The sequence below is a fragment of the Hyperoodon ampullatus genome (assembly GCF_949752795.1).
Source record: "Hyperoodon ampullatus genome assembly, chromosome: 3".
Classification (NCBI taxonomy): Eukaryota; Metazoa; Chordata; class Mammalia; order Artiodactyla; family Ziphiidae; genus Hyperoodon; species Hyperoodon ampullatus.
Window position 1 is genome coordinate 61,438,826 of NC_136916.1, and position 23,650 is coordinate 61,462,475.

Genomic DNA, 23,650 nt, shown 5'->3' on the forward strand with positions numbered 1-23,650 from the left:
AGGAGAAGCCACAATGAGACGGTAGGAGGGGTGCAATCACAATAAAATCAAATCCCATAGCTGCTGTGTGGATGACTCACAAACTGGAGAACACTTATACCACAGAAGTCTACCCACTGGAGTAAAGGTTCTGAGCCCCACGTCAGGCTTCCCAACCTGGAGGTCCGGCAACAGGAGGAGGAATTCCTAGATAATCAGACTTTGAAGCCTAGTGGGAACTGACTGCAGGACTTTGACAGGACTGGGGGAAACAGAGACTCCACTCTCGGAGGGCACACACAAAGTAGTGTGCGAGTCGGGACCCAGGGGAAGGAGCAGTGACCCCAGGGGAGGCTGAACCAGACCTACCTGCTACTGTTGGAGCCCCACCCATCAACAATCAAGTAGATTAAAGTTTTGCTGAGCTCTGCCCACCAGAGCAACAGTCAGCTCTACCCACCACCAGTCCCTCCCATCAAGCCTCTTAGATAGCCTCATCCACCAGAGGGCAGACAGCAGAAGCAAGAAGAACTAGAACCCTGCAGTCTGTGGCACAAAAACCACATTCACAGAAAGACAGACAAATGAAAAGGCAGAGGGCTATGTACCAGAGGAAGGGACAAGATAAAACCCCAGAAAAACAACTAAATGAAGTGGAGATAAGCAACCTTCCAGAAAAAGAATTCAGAATAATGATAGTGAAGATGATCCAGGACCTCGGAAAACTAATGGACGCAAAGATCGAGAAGATGCAAGAAATGTTTAACAAAGACCTAGAAGAATTAAAGAACAAACAAACAGGGATGAACAATACAATAACTGAAATGAAAACTACACTAGAAGGAATCAATAGCAGAATAACTGAGGCAGAAGAACAGATAAGTGACCTGGAAGGCAGAATGGTGGAATTCACTGCTGCGGAACAGAATAAAGAAATAAGAAATGAAGACAGCCTAAGAGACCTCTGGGACATTAAACAACAACATTCGCATTATAGGGGTCCCAGGAGGAGAAGAGAGAGAGAAAGGAACAGAGAAAATATTTGAAGAGGTTATAGTCGAAAACTTCCCTAACATGGGAAAGGAAATAGCCACCCAAGTCTAGGAAGCGCAGAGAGTCCCATACAGGATAAACCCAAGAAGGAACACTCGGAGACACATAGCAATCAATTTTACAAAAATAAAGACAAAGAAAAATTACTGAAAGCAACAAGGGAAAAACGAAAAATAACATACAAGGGAACTCCCATAAGGTTAACAGCTCATTTCTCAGCAGAAGCTCTACAAGCCAGAAGGGAGTGGTATGATATACTTAATGTGATGAAAAGGAAGAATCTACAAACAAGATTATTCTACCCAGCAAGGATCTCATTCAGATTCGATGGAGAAATCAAAAGCTTTACAGACAAGCATAAGCTAAGAGAATTCAGCACCACCAAACCAGCTCTACAACAAGTGGTAAACAACTTCTCTAAGTGGGAAACATAAGAGAAGAAAAGAACCTACAAAAACAAACCCATACAATTAAGAAAATGGTCACAGGAACATACATATCGATAATTACCTTAAACGTGAATGGATTAAATGCTCTAACCAAAAGACACAGGCTTGCTGAATGGATACAAAAACAGGACCCATATATATGCTGTCTACAAGAGACCCACTTCAGACCTAGGGACACATACAGACTGAAAGTGAGGGGATGGAAAAGATGTTACATGCAAATGGAACTCAAAAGAAAGCTGGAGTAGCAATAGTCATATCAGATAAAATACACTTTAAAATAAAGAATGTTACAAGAGACAGGGAAGGACACTACATAATGATCAAGAGACCAATCCAAGAAGAAGATATAAAAATTATAAATATATATGCACCCAACATAGGAGCACCTCAATACATAAGGCAAATGCTAACAGCTATAAAAGAGGAAATCGACAGTAACACAATAATAGTGGGGGACTTTTAACACCTCACTTATACCAATGGACACATCATCCAAACAGAAAATTAATATGGAAACATAAGCTTTACATGACACAATAGACCAGATAGATTTAATTGATATTTATAGGACATTTTATCCAAAAATAGCAGATTACATTTTCTTCTCAAGTGCACATGGAACATGCTCCAGGATACATCACATCTTGGGTCACAAATCAAGCCTCAGTAAATTTAAGAAAACTGAAATCATATCAAGTATCTTTTCTGACCACAACACTATGAGATTAGAAATCAATTACAGGGAAAAAAACGTAAAAAACACAAACACATGGAGGCTAAACAACACGTTACTAAATAACCAAGAGATCTCTGAAGAAATCAAAGAGGAAATCAAAAAATACCTAGAAACAAATTACAATGAAAACACGACGATTCAAAAGCTAGGGATGCAGCAAAAGCAGTTCTAAGAGGGAAGTTTATAGCAATACAATCCTAGCTCAAGAAACAAGAAAAATCTCAAATAAACAATCTAACCTTACACCTAAAGGAACTGAGAAAGAAGAACAAACAAAACCCAAAGTTAGCAGAAGGAAAGAAATCATAAAGATCAGAGCAGAAATAAATGAAATAGAAACAAAGAAAACAATAGCAAAGATCAGTAAAACCAAAAGCTGGTTCCTTGAGAAGATAAACAAAATTGATAAACCATTAGCCAGACTCATCAAGAAAAAGAGGGAGAGGACACAAATCAATAAAATTAGAAATGAAAAAGGAGAAGTTACAACTGAACTGCAGAAGTACAAAGCATCCTAAGAGACTACTACTAGCAACTCTATGCCAATAAAATGGACAACCTGGAAGAAATGGACAAATTCTTAGAAAGGTATAACCTTCCAAGACTGAACCAGGAAGAAATAGAAAATATGAACAGACCAATCACAAGTAAGGAAATTGAAACTGTGATTAAAAATCTTCCAACAAACAGAAGTCCAGGACCAGATGGCTTCACAGGTGAATTATATCAAACATTTAGAGAAGAGCTAACACCCATCCTTCTCAAACCCTTCCAAAAAACTGCAGAGGAAGTAACATTCCCAAACTCATTCTATGAGGTCACCATCACCCTGATACCAAAGCCAGACAAAGATACTACAAAAAAAGAAAATTACAGACCAATATCACTGATGATTATAGATGCAAAATTCCTCAACAAAATACTAGCAATCAGAATTCAACAACACATTAAAAGAATCATACACCATGATCAAGTGGGATTTATCCCAGGGATGCAAGGATTCTTCAATATATACAATTCAAAGTGATACACCATATTAACAAATTGAAGGATAAAAACCATATGATCACCTCAATAGATGCAGAAAAAGCTTTCAACAAAATTCAACACCCATTTTATGATAAAAACCCTCCAGAAAGTGGGCATAGAGGGAACCTACCTCAAGATAATAAAGGCCATATATGACAAACCCATAGCAAACATCATTCTCAATGGTGAAAAACTGAAACCATTTCCTCTAAGATCAGGAACAAGACAAGGATGTCCATTCTCGCCACTATTATCCAACAGTTTTGGAAATCTTAGCCATGGCAATCAGAGAAGAAAAAGAAATAAAAGGAATTCAAATTGGAAAAGATTAAGTAAACCTGTCACTGTTTGCAGATGACATGATACTATACATAGAGAATCCTAAAGATGCCACCAGAAAACCAGTACAGCTAAGCAACGAATTTGGTAAAGTTGCAGGATACAAAATTAATGCACAGAAATCTCTTGCATTCCTATACACTAACAACAAAAGATCAGAAAGAGAAATTAAGGAAACAATCCCATTCACCACTGCAACAACAACAACAACAAAAAATACCTAGGAATAAACCTACCTAAGGAGGTAAAACACCTGTACTCAGAAAACTATAAGACACTGATGTAAGTAATCAAAGATGACACAAACAGGAGAGATATACCATGATCGTGGATTGCAAGAATCAATATTGTGAAAATGACTATTCGACCCAAAGCAATCTACAGACTCAATGCAATCTGTATCAAATTACCAACGCATTTTTTTTTTTACAGAACTAGAACATAAAAAATTTTAAGTGTGTATGGAGACACAACAGACCCTGAATAGCCAAAGCAAACTTGAGGGAAAAAAATGGAGCTGGAGGAATCAGACTCCCTGACTTCAGACTATACTACAAAGCTACAGTAATCAAGACAATATGGTACTGGCACAAAAACAGAAACAAGATCAATGGAACAAGATAGAAAGCCCAGAGATAAACCCATGCACCTATGGTCAACTAATCTATGACAAAGAAGGCAAGGATATATAATGCAGAAAAGACAGTCTCTTCAATAAGTGGTGCTGGGAAAACTGGGCAGCTACATGTAAAAGAATGAAAGTAGAATACTCCCTAACACCATACACGAAAATAAACCTAAAATGGATTAGAGACATAAATGTAAGACTGGACACTATAAAACTCTTAGAGGAAAACATAGGAAGGACACTCTGTGACATAAATCACAGCAAGATCTTTTTTGATCCACCTCCTAGAGTAATGGAAATAAAAACAAAAATAAACAAATGGGGCCTAATGAAACTTCAAAGCTTTTGCACAGCAAAGGAAACCATAAACAAGACGAAAAGAGAACCCTCAGAATGGGAGAAAATATTCGCAAACGAATCAACAGACAAAGGATTAATCTCTAAAATACACAAACAACTCATGCAGCTCAATATTAAAGAAACAAACAACCCAATCCAAAAATGGGCAGAAAACCTAAATAGACATTTCTCCAAAGAAGACATACAGATGGCCAAGAAGCATATGAAAAGCTGCTCAACATCACTAATTATTAGAGAAGTGCAAATCAAAACTACAATGAGGTATCACCTCATACCAGTGAGAATGGGCATCATCAGAAAATCTACAAACAACAAATGCTGGAGAGGGTGTGAAGAAAAGGGAACCCTCTTGCACTGCTGGTGGGAATGTAAATTGATACAGCCACTAATGAGAACAGTATGGAGGTTCCTTAAAAAGCTAAAAATAGAATTACCATATGATCCAGCAATCCCACTACTGGGCATATACCCAGAGAAAACCATAATTCAAAAAGACACCCCAATGTTCACTGCAGCACTATTTACGATAGCCAGGTCATGGAAGCAACCTAAATGCCCATCGATAGACGAATGGATAAAGAAGATGTGGTACATATATACTATGGAATATTACTCAGCCATAAAATGGAACGAAATTGGGTCATTTGTAGAGACGTGGATGGATCTAGAGACTGTCATACAGAGTGAAGTAAGTCAGAAAGAGAAAAACAAGTAGTGTATATTAACGCATATATGTGGATCCTAGAAAAATGGTACAGATGAACCATTTGCAGGGCAGAAATTGAGACACAGATGTAGAGAACAAACGTATGGACACCAAGGGGGGAAAGTGGCGGCGGGGCTGGTAGTGGGATGAATTGGGAAATTGGGATTGACATATATACACTAATATGTATAAAATGGGTAACTAATAAGAACCTGCTGTATAAAAAAAATAAATAAAATTAAATTAAAAAACAAAAGGCATCATCTGGAGGACTTTCCTGGTGGTGCCGTGGTTAAGAATCCACCTGCCAACACAGGGGACATGGGTTCGAGCCCTGCTCTGGGAAGATACCCATATGCCGCCGAGCAACTAAGCTTGTGCGCCACAACTCCTGAGCCTGTGCTCTAGAGCCTGCAAGCCACAACTACTGAAGCCCGCGCACCTAGGGCCTGTGCTTTGCAAGAAGAGAAGCCAGTGCAGTGAGAAGCCCACGCACCACAACAAAGAGTAGCCCCAGCTCGCTGCAACTAGAGAAAAGCCTGCACGCAGCAACGAAGACGCAGCCAAAAATAAATAAATAAATAAATAAATAAATTTTTTTAAAAAAGGTATCATCTGGGACATGGAAAAGTTCTTTTACATATGACGTTTCCTGTTAGCCATAGTAGAGAACAATCTCAATCTAATCTTTTAAAATTACAAAAGAAGGCAGTATAAGCCTAGTAAGAATCTTCTTCTGCATAACATAAGACCCCAATTTAGATGTAGAATAGAAGAATTTTCAAGGATTTATTTATATCTGATTACTTCAAAATGATTTCAAATGTTTTATAAATCTAAATATACATAAATCAGAATAACTGAAAATAAAATGGGAGACAATAAGAAGGATTAATAGTATTCCTGCTACCTAATAATCAGATACCTAATTATTTCAGCTGGGGTACTAAAAGGAAACACACTGACAACCTTCTCTAAGCCTACTATCTCTTCTGTAATAAGAATTTCATAATAATTATTTAATAGGGCTGAAGCAAGAAGTAAATAAAATATCAAACACCTAGTATAATTCCTGGTACTCAATAAATAAAGTTTATTATTACTATTATATAGATTTTCAGAAACATACATTTTCCTAAAACCTAATTCAAGGAGAAATATAATTCGTGGGTCCTTACATAAAGGCCACTAGATGATACAACGAATCACGTCTTTAACCTCTGTTTTTCAAAAGGAAATTTATGTACTGACCTCTATCAAAGCTGAGGGTATAATCTTAATGGCACAACATTATATTTTAACTCAGTGAAGAATATATTAATGGCAGAAGGCTTTGATAATACAGTCTGATGAACTTTTAGGACAGAATGGAGTTTGCTGGATCTAAAGTAGTGCTAAAGTAGCTGACATGTTCACTGTAATGTTTTTCTCAAATACCAGATGTCCCAGACTCTTAAGAAGAATTCATAACTGAATCCTTTTAGAAATCAAAATATATTTACCTTTGTGGGTATATATTCCAGAGTCTTGAATTCATTCATATATTCATCTAAAAACACTTTAAAAGTGTTGACCCAAACTCTGACTGGAGATTCACTCCAATCACGCTGCTCAAGCCTCATGGTCTTTTCCAAAATCTGTTCAAATAGTGCGTAGAGGTCTTTATACCGTATACTTTTCCCATCATCTATCTAATAAGCAATAAGAGAAGAAATGTAAGGTTTTATGAAGAAATTCTTTATATATAGAAGACTGATCCAATTTTTATTGGGTAGTTATTTTGAATAAAAATTAGGATCCTGATACACTTTCTAATGGACATGTCCATGAGGTCATGTGGTATTTGTAAATTTCCACTCTACTATGGAATGTCTGCAGAATAAAACCTGCTAAATTTTAGTAAAATACCTAACAGTTTAAACAATGTAATAATTGGAGAAGGCCCTGGGAATTTTTAACTATATTTAGCTATAAAGATTATTTGCATCCCTCTTAATTACCTATCCCCAGAAATGAACCTTGTTTAGATAGTTCCACTCTAAAACTGAAAAAGTGAATACCTGAATTCTTGCCTAGTGAAACATCAGGCAACCTTTACTTTGATTCATTTTTCCAAAGAAGAATGACATGCTTAGAATAACACCATATTTCTTGCAAAGGAATCTACATGGAATTCCTTTTAACTTATTTAAATGAGGTGTGGAGTCTTCATGAGAAAGAAAAAAAACAGCATTTAAATGACCAAAATGTATTATATACATTTAAAATGTATTTCTCTTTCACCTCCTCAGAATTAGAAGTTGAACCTCTTTGATCCAGGGTTAGAAAACCACTATTAAGCTCTATTTCATAACGTTGGCTCTTCCTATGTGATACAAAGTATATTGGTCCCTAACCTAGAAAATAAAGGTATGAAGCATGACAAGCAGTTAGCAGGATTAGAAAAATATGGCCAACATTGTCTCTACCCAAACCTAGTCATTTGCCATAGCCTGATTACTACTTTATTATGGTCTTGAAATTATTGCTCTCTAAGACTGCATGGTTCCTATTTTTAAAAGGCAAAAAAATCTTATACTGAGTAGAATATACATAGGAAAGTTCTCCTGATTTCTCTTTACACATTAAATTACAGGTTGAACAAAGAAAAACCAATTAAATACAAATTATTTTTATAGAATAAATATGACAATTCAGATACCAATAAAGATTCTATAGATCAAAAGTATTAATTATTATATACTTTAGCACCAATAATAAATTTTCTAAACCATGACCAACATCATATGAAAGTATAGGTAAATCTGAAAGTGATACAAACTCATATATAGAAATTGGTGAACATAAACTGCTCTAATTCTACTGAATAAAAAAGTATAATAACTCCAACACAAATGAGAATTAGAAGCTGGAGCCAGAGCTAAAAGGATCATGAGAAGTCAAAATAGTCAAGAGATGGGGCTTCCCTGGTGGCGCAGTGGTTGGGAGTCCGCCTGCCGATGCAGGGGACATGGGTTCGTGCCCCGGTCCGGGAGGATCCCACATGCCGCGGAGCGGCTGGGCCCGTGAGCTATGGCCACTGAGCCTGCGCGTCCGGAGCCTGCGCTCCGCAACGGGAGAGGCCACAACAGTGAGAGGCCCATTACAGCAAAAAAAAAAAAAAAAAAAAAAATAGTCAAGAGCCACTGGATGAAAAAGAATCATACCTAGAATATCTGAATTCAATACCTTAAGATGAAAATATACCTATAACAGGGGAAAAAAAAAACTGCTCAAGGAAATTTGAGAATGCTATTAATCTGAGATCAGTCAGTATGCTTTTCCCTATCTATCCCTAAAACAAAAAGAAGACACTGGAGAAATCTCTAGTTGAACACGGCCCCTGTATTATTTTTTATGGCATTGTCAAATTTTTCATATGTTAAACTTCTGAATATCTCCTGACACAGTTTAACTTACCGCCAATGCAGATGAATAAAAGCTGAAGATATTCTGCCGAAATTCTTTCAGAGCTTTTTTAAATACAACATCCACTAGTGTGTCTTTCTTGCTGTCTTCATTATCTAGGTCATTCATCTGGGGACCACAGAAAGAGATTTTGTACACCATCAACTAAACTGAAAAGAAGTGAATGCCACTCTGGACACATACTGTTTCTTCAACAATGACTGCCCTGAAAGGGCAAACTATCATGGAACCCCGATAAAAGCATGACCAGATAGCCAAAGTTTTATTACTACTAGATGATTTCTAAAGTCCCTTCTAACATTGTATGATTCCACAGTTCTGCTACCAAAAAGACAACTGAAAGTGTGCAATGACAAGCCTCACCTTCCCATACAGAATGCAACATGACAGTTATGGTAAAACTGAAGTCAACAGTAAAGCCTAAAACTTTAAATCCTGTCTACGCAGTCTAACTCATACAAATCCTATTATTTGCACCTTTCTGGTAAAGAAACAGACTCTCTAACTTACTGAAGCATATATCCTTTAGGGGGCATATCCTGATATACAAGCATTCCACAGTCAAAGCTGCTCAGGGGCCTGAGGCAAAGGGTACCTTTTTCAGAAGAAATTCATCCATGCTTTTTAAATCACTGGCACTTGCTATGATCTGGACAGAGTCATTTTGCCAATGCATAGACTCCAAAGCCACGCTGCTGATCTTCACATTTCGCTTGCGCCTTGCCTTTGGAGAAGGCTCTTTGTTCTCTTTGAACTCCTTCCGGCAACTCCCAGGCAATTCTGGACTCAAAGGAGGTGTTGGCTGATTCTGAGATAATTCTATAAATCAAGATAGAGTGTCCAAAAAAAATTTCTTTTAGTAAAAATACTGAAACCTCTACATCCTTCTTTTTAAGTTCCTTTAGTAAGCCACTGAAGGAAACATGTAAATATCTGAAAAGTAAAGTAACATTAATGTTTAAGTTCAGGCAGTTAGGCAGTAAATCCAGATTGTACATTTGTACAGAAAATGTATTTAAGAATTATCACTTTTCAATGGGAAATTCTATCACGTCTCCCAAAGAGATGAGGTCTGATACTGAAAAACTGGATGGAAGTGTCTTGTAGAACTGAAGCCTGGATCCCAAAGACCTCAGTCCCAAAGAAAAGAAAGAAGAGTACACAATCACACTAGCATGTTAAATGCTGACTATTAACCCAGTCATTGCTTTACTATATCTGTTTGAAAGAACATTCAGCTATATACAAATCCAATAAACCAGTGAAGTTTGATAATTATTACTATTTGTTTACTAGGGTCTAAAGCCATAAATGCTCCTGTGACAATATCTGGTGTTAGGCTGGCAACCTCTATTTAGGGAACCAGGTAACTCAACTGGTTCACTTCTGCCTGTGTCTCTTTGCTATTTAGGATTTTCACACATATTTCCCAAATAACTCTATGAATTTCTCAGATAATTCCTGGAATTAACTAGCTCTGTATATAATATTGGAAAACACAAGAAATTTTCTCTGCAATTGTTTACACCAGAGAAATTGGGTTCCATGTACTCCATTATAATCTAGAACTACACTGGATTTGCCAACAACTACCTGGGGCTTGATGAGAAAGCTGGCCCCATTTCACATATGTTTTCCCCACATATATTTACCTTACCTTCTATCCAATGGTATATCCTCATTCCATCTAAAAGCTAATTCTGACAATAAAGGAAAAAAAATAGCCTCCTACTTGCTAAATGCCACCTTAGGCAGGAAGTGAAACAAACTTGAGATATGACACCAGAATAAAAATTATAAAGATATAGGATATAAGTATATTCAAATTGGTGTCAACTAATATTAATTCCATTATATAACCTAGATATACAAGTATCTAATTATTTCATTTAGCAAAGTCAATATCGTTCTTTATACTAAAAGAAATAATACTTACTAAATAAACTGTCCATAATCCAATTTCAGCATTAAAAACAAGGGCTACCTTAATAAATTTCTACCCAAAGATAAATAAAAAGGCTACAATCAATTTTTATACATGTATCCTTATTAAGCAAACACACAATGAAGTCTGCTAATAATATATACTTCAACCAAAGAGCTTCCTAATTCCTTCTTGGAAATCAGCAGTGGAGAATATAACTGTGAAATATGAAAAATTTAGAATGACTACTATAAACCAGATAAGATAAAACGAATTGATCCTCTTAGGAATTCCAAATTTTCCAAACTGAACCTGTAGTATTCACTTCATTTACTACTGGTTTTATCCATATCAGTTTGCAAAGTGATAGGAGCAAAGCCACAAGACAGAAAAACAGGGTTCTAATTAAATTTCTACCAGTTTTTCCTTTTTTTTTTTTTTTTTTTGCTGTACGCGGGCCTCTCACTGTTGTGGCCTCTCCCTTTGTGGAGCACAGGCTCCGGACGCGCAGGCTCAGCGGCCATGGCTCACGGGCCCAGCCGCTCCACAGCATGTGGGATCTTCCCGGACCAGGGCACGAGCCCGTGTCCCCTGCATCAGCAGGCGGACTCTCAACCACTGCGCCACCAGGGAAGCCCCCAGTTTTTCCTTTGACACACAGATGCCTCCGCTCTGGCTGATCCATTCCCATGTGAAACTTGATCTTTCCTCCCTTTATCTTATCCTTTGTCCCTTTATTTTTATCTCATTCTAGATGTGAGAAGTTTTGTTTACTTATTTTAACTGGGCCTGTTCTATCTCTTCTTAGAGATAATAACTTTCTTCCTAGGGCCTCTTTCTATTTTATTCAATACTGATATTTCGTCCACCCACCGGTATTTTACCCACTCATTACTACACATCCACCTCTGATGTATATCCCTGTTTAAGATAGCTGGCATCTTTACATGGTAATTAAAAACGTTCATACATACTTGAGCAAAGGGCTTGGGAAGAATGGGCTAATCTTCTAATACTGGGACTATTGGAATCCTTGGAGAGTTAATAATTCTAGCATTTAGAAAGGCCATATCTCAACAGATGAACTAACTGTTGGGTATTTTCTAATGTGCTATGATTGATGCCCCAAAAGTTAAAATAACAGCTACCACTATAAAGTCCCAGGAACATATAATAGGTACTTTAGCACAATGGTTATGAATACGGACTCTGGAGCTGGACTGCCTGAATTCAAATCTCAGCTCTGCCAATTGCTATACGTGTATAAGCAAATAACTCTCTGTGTCTCAGCTTTCTTATCTATAAACTGGGAATAATAATCATACCAACCTCAAAAAATTGTTGTGAGGATCAATGGAGTTAATACATACAATATGCTTAGTACAGTGCCTTGTATGTAGTAAGCACTCAAAAATTAGCTGCTGTCATTAATTTTTACTAGGAATATACATTTGTTAAGTGAATGAATGATGGTTAGATTTTTACACTTTAGAAAACTGAGGCTAATCGAAGATTCACAATCATTCTTGAAGTCGTTGTTACTTCACTGTTTTGTGCCACATTTCCCTGAAACTTCTTTTATAGGTAAAATTTAATTTTATAATTATCTGTTAGTTAAGGAGGGACTTAACAATCTTGGTCCTATCTCATTAGAATATCTCACCAACAGGATTACCATTACAAATATTAGAGGGATAGTAAACTTTCAGAAAGAGTAAACAGAAATTATGAAGACAATCTCCACCCTTTGTCCATTTTTACCATCTGGAAACTGATGAGCTGGAATCATATCTGAGCCAGCAAAGAGTGCCGAAACCTCCGAATGGGTGGCAGGTTTCACTCTGGTAGTCTTCTTCTCCCCTTGTTTCCCTTTGGCCCAGAATCTCATCTTAGCTCTCTGAGGTCTGTTTACAAAAAAAAAAAAAAAAAGTAACAATGGAAATTAGCATGTCCTATTGACAATATCTGTACGTCACTTTAAGTTATATAAACACCTTTCGTGTGAATTAATTCATTTAACCTCCACAGTTAAGTTTAGTCGTATTTAATCTTCAATTGTACATGTAAACTTCATCTGGAGGGTAAATGATAGTTTCCTCATCTTGAATACAGAAATAATGAGACTCAGGGATGTTAACAAAAACCACCATTTATTTGAGTTGTTATCATGCTCCAGGTACAAGTGCTTATATAGAATTACCTTAATTAACTATAACAACAAGTTTACATTCAAACCATAACTGTTTTTCAGGTGAAAAACTGGTAGCTTAAACATTAGGTAACTTTCCCAAGGTTATACAGCCAGTGAGTAACAAAGTTGAGAATCACACCTACTATGCTCTATATTGCCTCATTCTTAGTGCTTATATACTCTCTCCCATCATATAAATCAAGGAAACATCCTGAGATAATAACAGTTCACATTTACTGACCATATAGTATGTATCCTAACCTTGTATTAGGAGACTTACTTGTACATTAATTTGTTGGTTCCTTTTTTTTTGAGCATCGACTAGGAGCCAGGCACTATGCCTTACTTATGATGCCTTCTTTTCACAACTACCATGATAAATAGGTATTTTTATCCTAACTTTACACATGAGCAACCTGAGGCTCAGAGGGCTGATGGAGATGGAAGTTAAAATCAGGTCTGGGGCTTCCCTGGTGGCGCAGTGGTTGAGAGTCCACCTGCCGATGCAGGGGACACGGGTTCGTGCCCCGGTCCGGGAGGATCCCACATGCCGCGGAGCGGCTGGGCATGAGCCATGGCCACTGAGCCTGCGTGTCCGGAGCCTGTTCTCCGCAACGGGAGAGGCCACAACAGTGAGAGGCCCGCGTATCACAAAAAAAAAAAAAAAAAAAAAAAAAATCAGGTCTGTCTGCTTTTGAAGCCCATGTTCTTTTATCCATGCTTCCTTCTTTTTCTAATAGCTTATTACTAATCCTATACATCCATATAGTATAAAGGGAAATTATTCTACAAGACTTGTTACAAATGATAGCATTCTCCTGCCATTCTCATTCCTTTTCTGCTCCCTAGAGCAACCCTTTTGAATTTATTTAACTGATTCTTTTAATATTTACCATACTTATAATGCTATCATATTTGTGACCACAAATAATAATTAAGCATATTCCAACACTCCAGTTCTATACTCTCCACAAACACAGACATCCCTGCAACAGAATATCGTAATTTTAGTTAGATCAATATACAGTATTTTCTTTCAGTAGTATTCACTATTTTTTTTACTCTGTAAATAATATTCACAACTGGGACATACAGTACCCTCCATAACCAATATTTTTCTAGAGTTAGTGTTTTGTTTTACATTTGCTCACTTTCCTGCATCCAATTCACCTCCAAGTGTCTCCCCATTTGTGAGTATCTCCTCTCAACATGTTGAAACATAGTAGGTACAACATCAGTTCCATGTTCTTGAAGAAATCTTTCCCAGAGCCATCTAACCTGCTCTAATCTGGCATGGTTCCCTCAGTGACTGCTGTACAACCATCACTTGAAAAGCTACTTTCACCATCATTCATTATGTTGGGCCCTCAGGGGGTCCTTTCAATCTATAGAAACTCAAGTCCTTCAGTTCCATGAAATTTATTTGAATTACTTTATTTTTACTTTGTCCTATCTTTCCAGAGCTCCTATCAGTGGGTCACTGGATGTCCCAAACTGATCCTCTAATTTTCCTATTTTTTCTTGTCTCTTCTATCCCTTTGTCTTTTGACTCAACTTTCTGACAGATGTCCTCAACTTTCTTTCTAACTCTTCTGACTTCTACATGCTATCACAGTTTCAATTTTCAAATACTTTTTATTATGAATGTTTCCCTTTAAAGTATTCTGTTTGGTTTCATGAATGTAGTTATATTTATTTATGCAGAAGGTCTATTGATAGTTGTATTTGTCTGTCTTGAAGTTTTCTTTCCCCTGTATAGTTTATTGCTTCCAAGTTGTATTTTATCCATTAGTTTTAGATTCTTTCACTTCCGATGTCTCCTCAAATGTGTGGTGATCAAAAGTAGGGTATAAACAAGCTTCTTGGAAGGTCTAGTGTGCATTGGTGGGGCTTCCAAACTGTGGTCGTCCTTGTAGGGTTATCTGGCTGGTCCAATTTGTAGGGAGAGCCCCTGATAGCAATATCTTTAGGTCTTTCCATGAGGGTTGGATGGAAGTCCCAAAGACTCTTTGAATCATCTGCTTAGAGGGTATGTGAAACGTGGAAGCTGAATACAGAAAAAAATCTGGGGGATCTTAACATTCAGTATGTAAACATTCATTAAATCTCCCTGTTCCAAATATGTACCCCAATCCTCAACTGTATCTGGTTACCTCCAAGTGCAGAAATCTTCTGTTTTATCCTTTCCAGAAAATAAATCTCCTGTTTTCTGCTAGGATTGGGGAAGACCAGTCAGCCAGATGCTTCTTTCTCAGTTTTACCCAGTTGGTTTAGGATTCAACTTTCTCCTATCTATAAAGACATTTAAAATTTGTCTATCTACTTTTTGGATTCCACGTTTTTATTACTGCTGTCTCCATTTTTATTATTGCTGTCTCCTGTTTTATTATTGCTGTCTCCTGTTGTTTTTGGCCTGTATAGGTTTTGTTATTTTAGGAGGATGTGGAAATTAAATTTATATAGTTAATCTGCTATCTCCACCTGTATGTTTTTTCTATGTTACATTTTGTTTCCCAAAACTTGATCTCCAGCATAATCTGCTCTAGATTTGGATTACCTTGGATTATGCCTCTACAGTCATTGAGAAAGTGATCTTTAATAGGGTTATGAACCAGATAGATTTCAATGAGATATTGAAGTGTTCACTGAGGGCCCAATTGCCTTATATAACACAGTAAGGGACAAAGACATATTCTTGATAAATAAAAACTTCATATACTCTCCTAAAGAGAACAGAGTTCTTTCCTGAAAGTCTTTTCCAATTCCATTTGTAAAACACTTAACTCAGAACAGAATCCAAGTCCAAAACTGGAAAATATTTTCAATCTAAACTGGTCTAATCTCTTTTCTTTTACAACCAAAAATCCTAAGTCATATAATGATGTAAAGACTTTGCCCAAATCACAGTGTTAAACATATAAAAAGACAAAGCTCATTATATATATCTGAATTATTTATGCTACTGTCACACAGTAGGTACTTAGTATTTGTTGAAAAATAAATTTCAAAACTTTTAAAATTGATAGCTATTCTATCAATTATGGTTTTAAAAAGATGCTCAGTATTTAACTATGGTCTATTAGTAAATAAAATTATATTACCCCTATTAACAGTCAGTGTATGCTTTATACCTTATATCTGAATCTGAAGCCTTCTGTCTCACTGCCAACTTCGTAATCTCTCCTTGAGACATGGTCTTATGAAGCTTCGCTTCTTCATCAACTGAGGAAAAACGCTGTGATGTCTGTAATAATTACATATGTAAAGAAGACCTTAAAACCAAGTAATTATATCATAGCACTGTAATTAAAACTCAGGTTATAGAATTATTTGAGAATTACACCTATTAAAAACATTCAAAAATACATTCATATTACTCAGAGATGCATTCAAATAAAAAAACCTCTAAAAACTCCATTAACTTCATACAGTAATCTGAAGTAAAGAGAACTTGGGTCAATGAAAATGCTAAACAGGAACTACCAGCTCATGTTTTCCAACAATTTAACAAAGAATATCAAGTAGGGTGAAAGAAAAAAAAGAACATCAAGTGGAAAAGTAAGAAAAAAATCAAAACCATCTAAAGATAGAGACAAAAGATCCAGGACCTGATAAATCTAGAATACTAAGCATAGTTTTTCATACCTTCTTTTATTTGTCCCTAAAAAGATGATAATTATTTTTATGGCTAACTTGCTATTATAGATTTTTATATACAGTTAAGGGTTTAAAAGAGCTAGAACACAGGAAGATAAGAAAAACCAAAAGACCAAAGAATAAAATATCATTATACTCACTAATGGTTTAAATTATGAACAACTTACATAGCTATAAAAAGGACCTGAATTTCAATTGATAACTCTTGCTCCATTTGTTTACAATGTGCCCCTTTAAAGACAATACCATTTGGAGGACAGAATTTCTTGTTACCTATTCAAGTCATTTTTCTAATATTTCATTTTTCTACAGTTATAATCTTTTCTTTAACCTTTTGGTCTGCATGACTATGGCCTTATCAACAGAAATAGCAAATATCCTGAACTGTTAAATTTAAAGAACAGATCTGCTTCTGGCCAAGATGGAGTAACAAGAACCTGTTCTATACTCTTGCCTGAAACAACCAAAGACAAAAACAAAATAAAAGGAAAACTTAGACAAAATAATATGAAACAGGGACTTCACTGGTGGTGCAGTGGTTAAGAATCCACCTGCCAACAATCGGCTGCTGAGGGTCCTGTCTTTATCGGTGGGGTGACTCCAACAAAAGGCTAGAGGTGTGAACCTCAACACCAGCAGAAGTGGAGACCAGCCATGTGGCTGACAGGGTCTTCCTGCTCCGGCTAGGTGTCAGGCCTGTGCCTCTGAGGTGGGAAAGCCAAGTTCAGGACATTGATCAACCAGAGACCTCCCCAGCTCCACGTAATATCAAACGGTGAAAGCTCTCCCAGAGACCTCCATCACAATGCTAAGACCCAGCTCCACGCAACAACCAGCAAGCTACAGTGCTGGACACCCTATGCCAAACAACGACCAAGACAGGAACAAAACTCCACCCATTAGCAGAGAGGCTGCCTAAAATCATACTAAGGTCGCAGACACCCCAGAACACACCACCCGACATGGTCCTGCCCTCCAGAAAGACAAGATCCAGCTTCATCCAGAAGAACACAGGCACCAGTCCCCTCCACCAGGGAGCCTACACAACCCACTGAACCAACCTTAGCCACTGGGGGCAGACACCAAAAACAACAGGAACTACGAACCTGCAGCCAGCGAAAACGAGACCCCAAACACAGTAAGTTAAGCAAAATGAGAAGACAGAGACACAAACAGCAGATGAAGGAGCAAGGTAAAAGCCCACGAGACCAAATAAATGAAGAGGAAATAGGCAGTCTACCTGAAAAAGAATTCAGAGTAATGATAGTAAAGATGATCCAAAATCTTGGAAATAGAATGGAAAAAATACAAGAAACATTTAACAAGAAACTAAAAGTACTAAAGAGCAAACAAACAATGATGAACAACACAATAAATGAAATTAACAGTTCTAGAGATGGACTCAATAGCAGAATAACTGAGGCAGAAGAACATATAAGTGACCTGGAAGATAAAAATAGAGGAAATCACGACTGCAGAGCAGAATAAAGAAAAAAGAATGAAAAGAATTGAGCACAGTCTTAGAGATCTCTGGGACAACATTAAACGCACCAACATTCGAATTATAGGGGTCCCAGAAGAAGAAGAGTAAAAGAAATGGACTAAGAAAGTACTTGAAGACATTATAGTTGAAAACTTCCCTAATATGGGAAAGGAAATAGTCAATCAACTTCAGGAAGCACAGACACTCCCATACAGGATAAATCTAAGGAGAAACACACCAAGACACATATTAATAAAACTATCAAAAATTAAACACAAAGAAAAAATATTAAAAGCAGCAACGGAAAAACAACAAATAACATACAAGGGAAACACCATAAGGTTAACAGCTGATCTTTCAACAGAAACTCTGCAAGTCAGAAGGGAGCGACAGGACATATTTAAAGTGAGGAAAGGGAAAAACCTCAGCCAAGATTACTCTACCCAGCAAGGATCTCATTCAGATTTGACAGAGAAATTAAAACCTTTATAGACAAGCAAAAGTTAAGAGAATTCAGCGCCACCAAACCAGCTTTACAACAAATGCTAAAGGAACTTCTAGGCAGGAAACACAAAAGAAGGAACAGATTTACAATAACAAACCCAAAACAATTAAGAAAATGGTAATAGGAACATACATATCGATAATTACTTTAAATGTAAATGGATTAAATGCTCCCGCCAAAAGACACAGACTGGCTGAATGGATACAAAAACAAGACCCACATATATGCTGTCTACAAGAGACCCACTTCAGACCTAGGGACACATACAGACTGAAAGTGAGGGGATGGAAAAAGATATTCCATGCAAATGAAAATCAAAAGAAAGCTGGAGTAGCAATACTCATATTAGACAAAATAGACTTTAAAATAAAGACTATTACAAGAGACAAAGAAGGACACTACATAATGACCAAGGGATCGATCCAAGAAGAAGATATAACAATTGTAAATATTTTTGCACCCAACATAGCAGCACCTCAATACATAAGGCAAATGCTAACAGCCATAAAAGGGGAAATCAACAGTAACACAAACATACTAGGGGAATTTAACACCCCATTTTCACCAAAGGACATATCATCCAAAATGAAAATAGTAAGGAAACACAAGCTTTAAATGACACATTAAACAAGATGGACTTAATTGATATTTATAGGACATTCCATTCAAAACTAACAGAATACACTTGCTTCTCAAGTGCTCATGGAACATTCTCCAGGATAGATCATATCTTGGGTCATAAATCAAGCCTTGGTAAACTTGAGAAAATTGAAATCATATCAAGCACCTTTTGCAACCACAACGCTATGAAACTAGATATCAATTACAGGAAAAATATCTGTGAAAAATACAAACACATGGAGGCTAAACAATGCACTACTAAATAACCAAGAGATCACTGAAGAAATCAAAGAATACCTAGAAACAAATGACAATGAAAACACAATGACCCAAAACCTATGGGATGAGGAGAGGAACCAAGATGGCAGAGTAGAAGGACGTGCTCTCAATCCCTCTTCCGAGAACACCAGAATCACAACTAGCTGCTGGACAATCATTGACAGGAAGACACTGGAACTCACCAAAGAAGATACCCCACATCCAAAGACAAAAGAGAAGCCACAATGAGACGGTAGGAGGGGCGCAATCACAGTAAAATCAAACCCTGTAACTGCTAGGTGGATGACTCACAAACTGGAGAACACTTATACCACAGAAGTCTACCCACTGGAGTGAAGGTTCTGAGCCCCCCGTCAGGCTTCCCAACCTAGGGGTCTGGCAATGGGAGGAGGAATTCCTAGATAATCAGACTTTGAAGCCTAGTGGGAACTGACTGCAGGACTTTGACAGGACTGGGGGAAACAGAGACTCCACTCTTGGAGGGCACACACAAAGTAGTGTGCGAGTCGGGACCCAGGGGAAGGAGCAGTGACCCCAGGGGAGGCTGAACCAGACCTACCTGCTACTGTTGGAGCCCCACCCATCAACAATCAAGTAGATTAAAGTTTTGCTGAGCTCTGCCCACCAGAGCAACAGTCAGCTCTACCCACCACCAGTCCCTCCCATCAAGCCTCTTAGATAGCCTCATCCACCAGAGGGCAGACAGCAGAAGCAAGAAGAACTAGAACCCTGCAGTCTGTGGCACAAAAACCACATTCACAGAAAGACAGACAAATGAAAAGGCAGAGGGCTATGTACCAGAGGAAGGGACAAGATAAAACCCCAGAAAAACAACTAAATGAAGTGGAGATAAGCAACCTTCCAGAAAAAGAATTCAGAATAATGATAGTGAAGATGATCCAGGACCTCGGAAAACTAATGGACGCAAAGATCGAGAAGATGCAAGAAATGTTTAACAGGGCCTCCCTGGTGGCGCAGTGGTTGAGAGTCCGCCTGCCGATGCAGGGGATACGGGTTCGTGCCCCGGTCTGGGAGGATCCCATATGCCGTGGAGCGGCTGGGCCCGTGAGCCATGGCTGCTGAGCCTGCGCATCCGGAGCCTGTGCTCCGCAACGGGAGAGGCCACAACAGTGAGAGGCCCGCGTACCACAAAAAAAAAAAAAAAAAAAAAAAAAAAGAAATGTTTAACAAAGACCTAGAAGAATTAAAGAACAAACAAACAGGGATGAACAATACAATAACTGAAATGAAAACTACACTAGAAGGAATCAATAGCAGAATAACTGAGGCAGAAGAACAGATAAGTGACCTGGAAGGCAGAATGGTGGAATTCACTGCTGCGGAACAGAATAAAGAAATAAGAAATGAAGACAGCCTAAGAGACCTCTGGGACATTAAACAACAACATTCGCATTATAGGGGTCCCAGGAGGAGAAGAGAGAGAGAAAGGAACAGAGAAAATATTTGAAGAGGTTATAGTCGAAAACTTCCCTAACATGGGAAAGGAAATAGCCACCCAAGTCTAGGAAGCGCAGAGAGTCCCATACAGGATAAACCCAAGAAGGAACACTCGGAGACACATAGCAATCAATTTTACAAAAATAAAGACAAAGAAAAATTACTGAAAGCAACAAGGGAAAAACGAAAAATAACATACAAGGGAACTCCCATAAGGTTAACAGCTCATTTCTCAGCAGAAGCTCTACAAGCCAGAAGGGAGTGGTATGATATACTTAATGTGATGAAAAGGAAGAATCTACAAACAAGATTATTCTACCCAGCAAGGATCTCATTCAGATTCGATGGAGAAATCAAAAGCTTTACAGACAAGAAAAAGCTAAGAGAATTCAGCACCACCAAACCAGCTCTACAACAAATGCTAAAGGATATTCTTTAAGTGGGAAACACAAGAGAAGAAAAGGATCTACAAAAACAAACCCAAAACAATTAAGAAAATGATCATAGGAACATACATATCGATAATTACCTTAAATGTGAATGGATTAAATGCTCCAACCAAAAGACACAGGCTTGCTGAATAGATACAAAAACAAGACCCATCTATATGCTGTCTGCAAGAGACCCACTTCAGACCTAGGGACACATACAGACTGAAAGTGAGGGGATGGAAAAAGATACTCCATGCAAATGGAAATCAAAAGAAAGCTGGAGTAGCTACACTCATATCAGATAAAATAGACATTAAAATAAAGATTGTTACAAGAACAAGGAAGGACACTACATAATGATCAAGGGATCAATCCAAGAAGGTGACAGAACAATTATAAATATACATGCACCCAACATAGGAGCACCTCAATACATAAGGCAACGGCTAACAGCTATAAAAGAGGAAATCGACAGTAACACAATAATAGTGGGGGCCTTTAACGCCTCACTTACACCAATGGACAGGTCATCCAAAATGAAAATAAATAAGGAAACAGAAGCTTTAAATGATACATTAAACAAGATGGACTTAATTGGTATTTATAGGACATTCCATCCAAAAACAACAGAATACACATTCTTCTCAAGGGCTCATGGAACATTCTCCAGGATAGATCATATCTTGGGTCACAAATCAAGCCTTCGTAAATTTAAGAAAATTGAAATCGTATCAAGCATCTTTTCTGACCACAACGCTATGAGACTAGATATCAATTACAGAAAAAGATCTGTAAAAATTACAAACACATGAAGGCTAAACAATACACTACTTAATAACCAAGTGATCACTGAAGAAGTCAAAGAGGAAATCAAAAAATACCTAGAAACAAATGACAATGGAGACATGACGACCCAAAACCTATGGGAGGCACCAAAAGCAGTTCTAAGAGGGAAGTTTATAGCAATACAATCCTACCTTGAGAAACAAGAAACATCTCAAATAAACAACCTAACTTTGCACCTAAAGCAATTAGAGAAAGAAGAACAAAAAAACCCCAAAGTTAGCAGAGTAAAGAAATCATAAAGATCAGATCAGAAATATATGAAAAAGAAATGAAGGAAATGATAGCAAAGATCAATAAAAATAAAAGCTGGTTCTTTGAGAAGATAAACAAAATTGATAAACCATTAGCCAGACTCATCACGAAAAAAAGGGAGAAGACTCAAATCAATAGAATTAGAAATGAAAAAGAAGAAGTAACAACTGACACTGCAGAAATTCAAAGGATCATGTGAGATTACTAGAAGCAACTCTATGCCAATAAAATGGACAACCTGGAAGAAATGGACAAATTCTTAGAAATGCACAACCTGCCAAGAGTGAACCAGGAAGAAATATAAAATACGAACAGACCAATCACAAGAACTGAAATTGAAACTATGATAAAAAATCTTCCAACAGGGGCTTCCCTAGTGGCGCAGTGGTTGAGAGTCCGCCTGCCAGTGCAGGGGACGTGGGTTCGTGCCCCGGTCCGGGAAGATCCCACATGCCGTGGAGCGGCTGGGCCCGTGAGCCATGGCCGCTGAGCCTGCGCATCCGGAGCAGGAGAGGCCACAACAGTGAGAGGCCCGCGTACCGCAAAAAAAAAAAAAAAAAAAAAAAATCTTCCAACAGACAAAAGCCCAGGCCCAGATGGCTTCACAGGAGAATTCTATCAAACATGTAGAGAAGAGCTAACAACCTTCCTTCTCAAACTCTTCCAAAATACAGCAGAGGGACAAACACTCCCAAACTCATTCTAGGAGGCCACCATCACCTTGATACCAAAACCAGATAAAGATATCACAAAGAAAGAAAACTACAGGCCAATATCACTGATTAACATAGATGCAAAAATCCTCAACAAAATACTAGCAAATAAAATCCAACAGCACATTAAAAGGATCATACACCATGATCAAGTGGGGTTTATCCCAGGAACGCAAGGATTCTTCAATATATGCAAATCAATCAATGTGATAAACCATATTAACAAACTGAAGGAGAAAAACCATATCATCATCTCAGCAGATGCAGAAAAAGCTTTCGACAAAATTCAACACCCATTTATGATAAAAACCCTCTAGAAAGCAGGCAAAGAGGGAAGCTACCTCAACATAATAAAGGCATATATGACAAACCCACAGCCAACATCATTCTCAATGGTGAAAAACTGAAACCACTTCCACTAAGATAGGAACAAGACAAGGTTGCCCACTCTCACCACTATTATTCAACATAGTTTTGGAAGTTTTAGCCCCGGCAATCAGAGAAGGAAAAGAAATAAAAGGAATCCAAATCGGAAAACAA

General features: G+C 37.7%; 1 protein-coding gene across 2 annotated transcripts in view; it reads right to left on the reverse strand.

Moving 5' to 3' along the window:
- The window catches only part of MYO9A (myosin IXA), a gene marked incomplete at its 5' end in the record, with an annotated part of 231,895 nt that overhangs the window by 46,572 nt on the left and 161,673 nt on the right, over positions 1-23,650 (reverse strand). For both annotated transcript variants that reach the window (XM_079698961.1, XM_079698962.1), the window contains 5 exons: positions 6,785-6,973; positions 8,742-8,858; positions 9,346-9,569; positions 12,436-12,578; positions 15,997-16,109. In XM_079698961.1, coding sequence (XP_079555087.1) covers positions 6,785-6,973; positions 8,742-8,858; positions 9,346-9,569; positions 12,436-12,578; positions 15,997-16,109 — 786 coding nt within the window. The remainder of the gene's footprint in view (positions 1-6,784; positions 6,974-8,741; positions 8,859-9,345; positions 9,570-12,435; positions 12,579-15,996; positions 16,110-23,650) is intronic.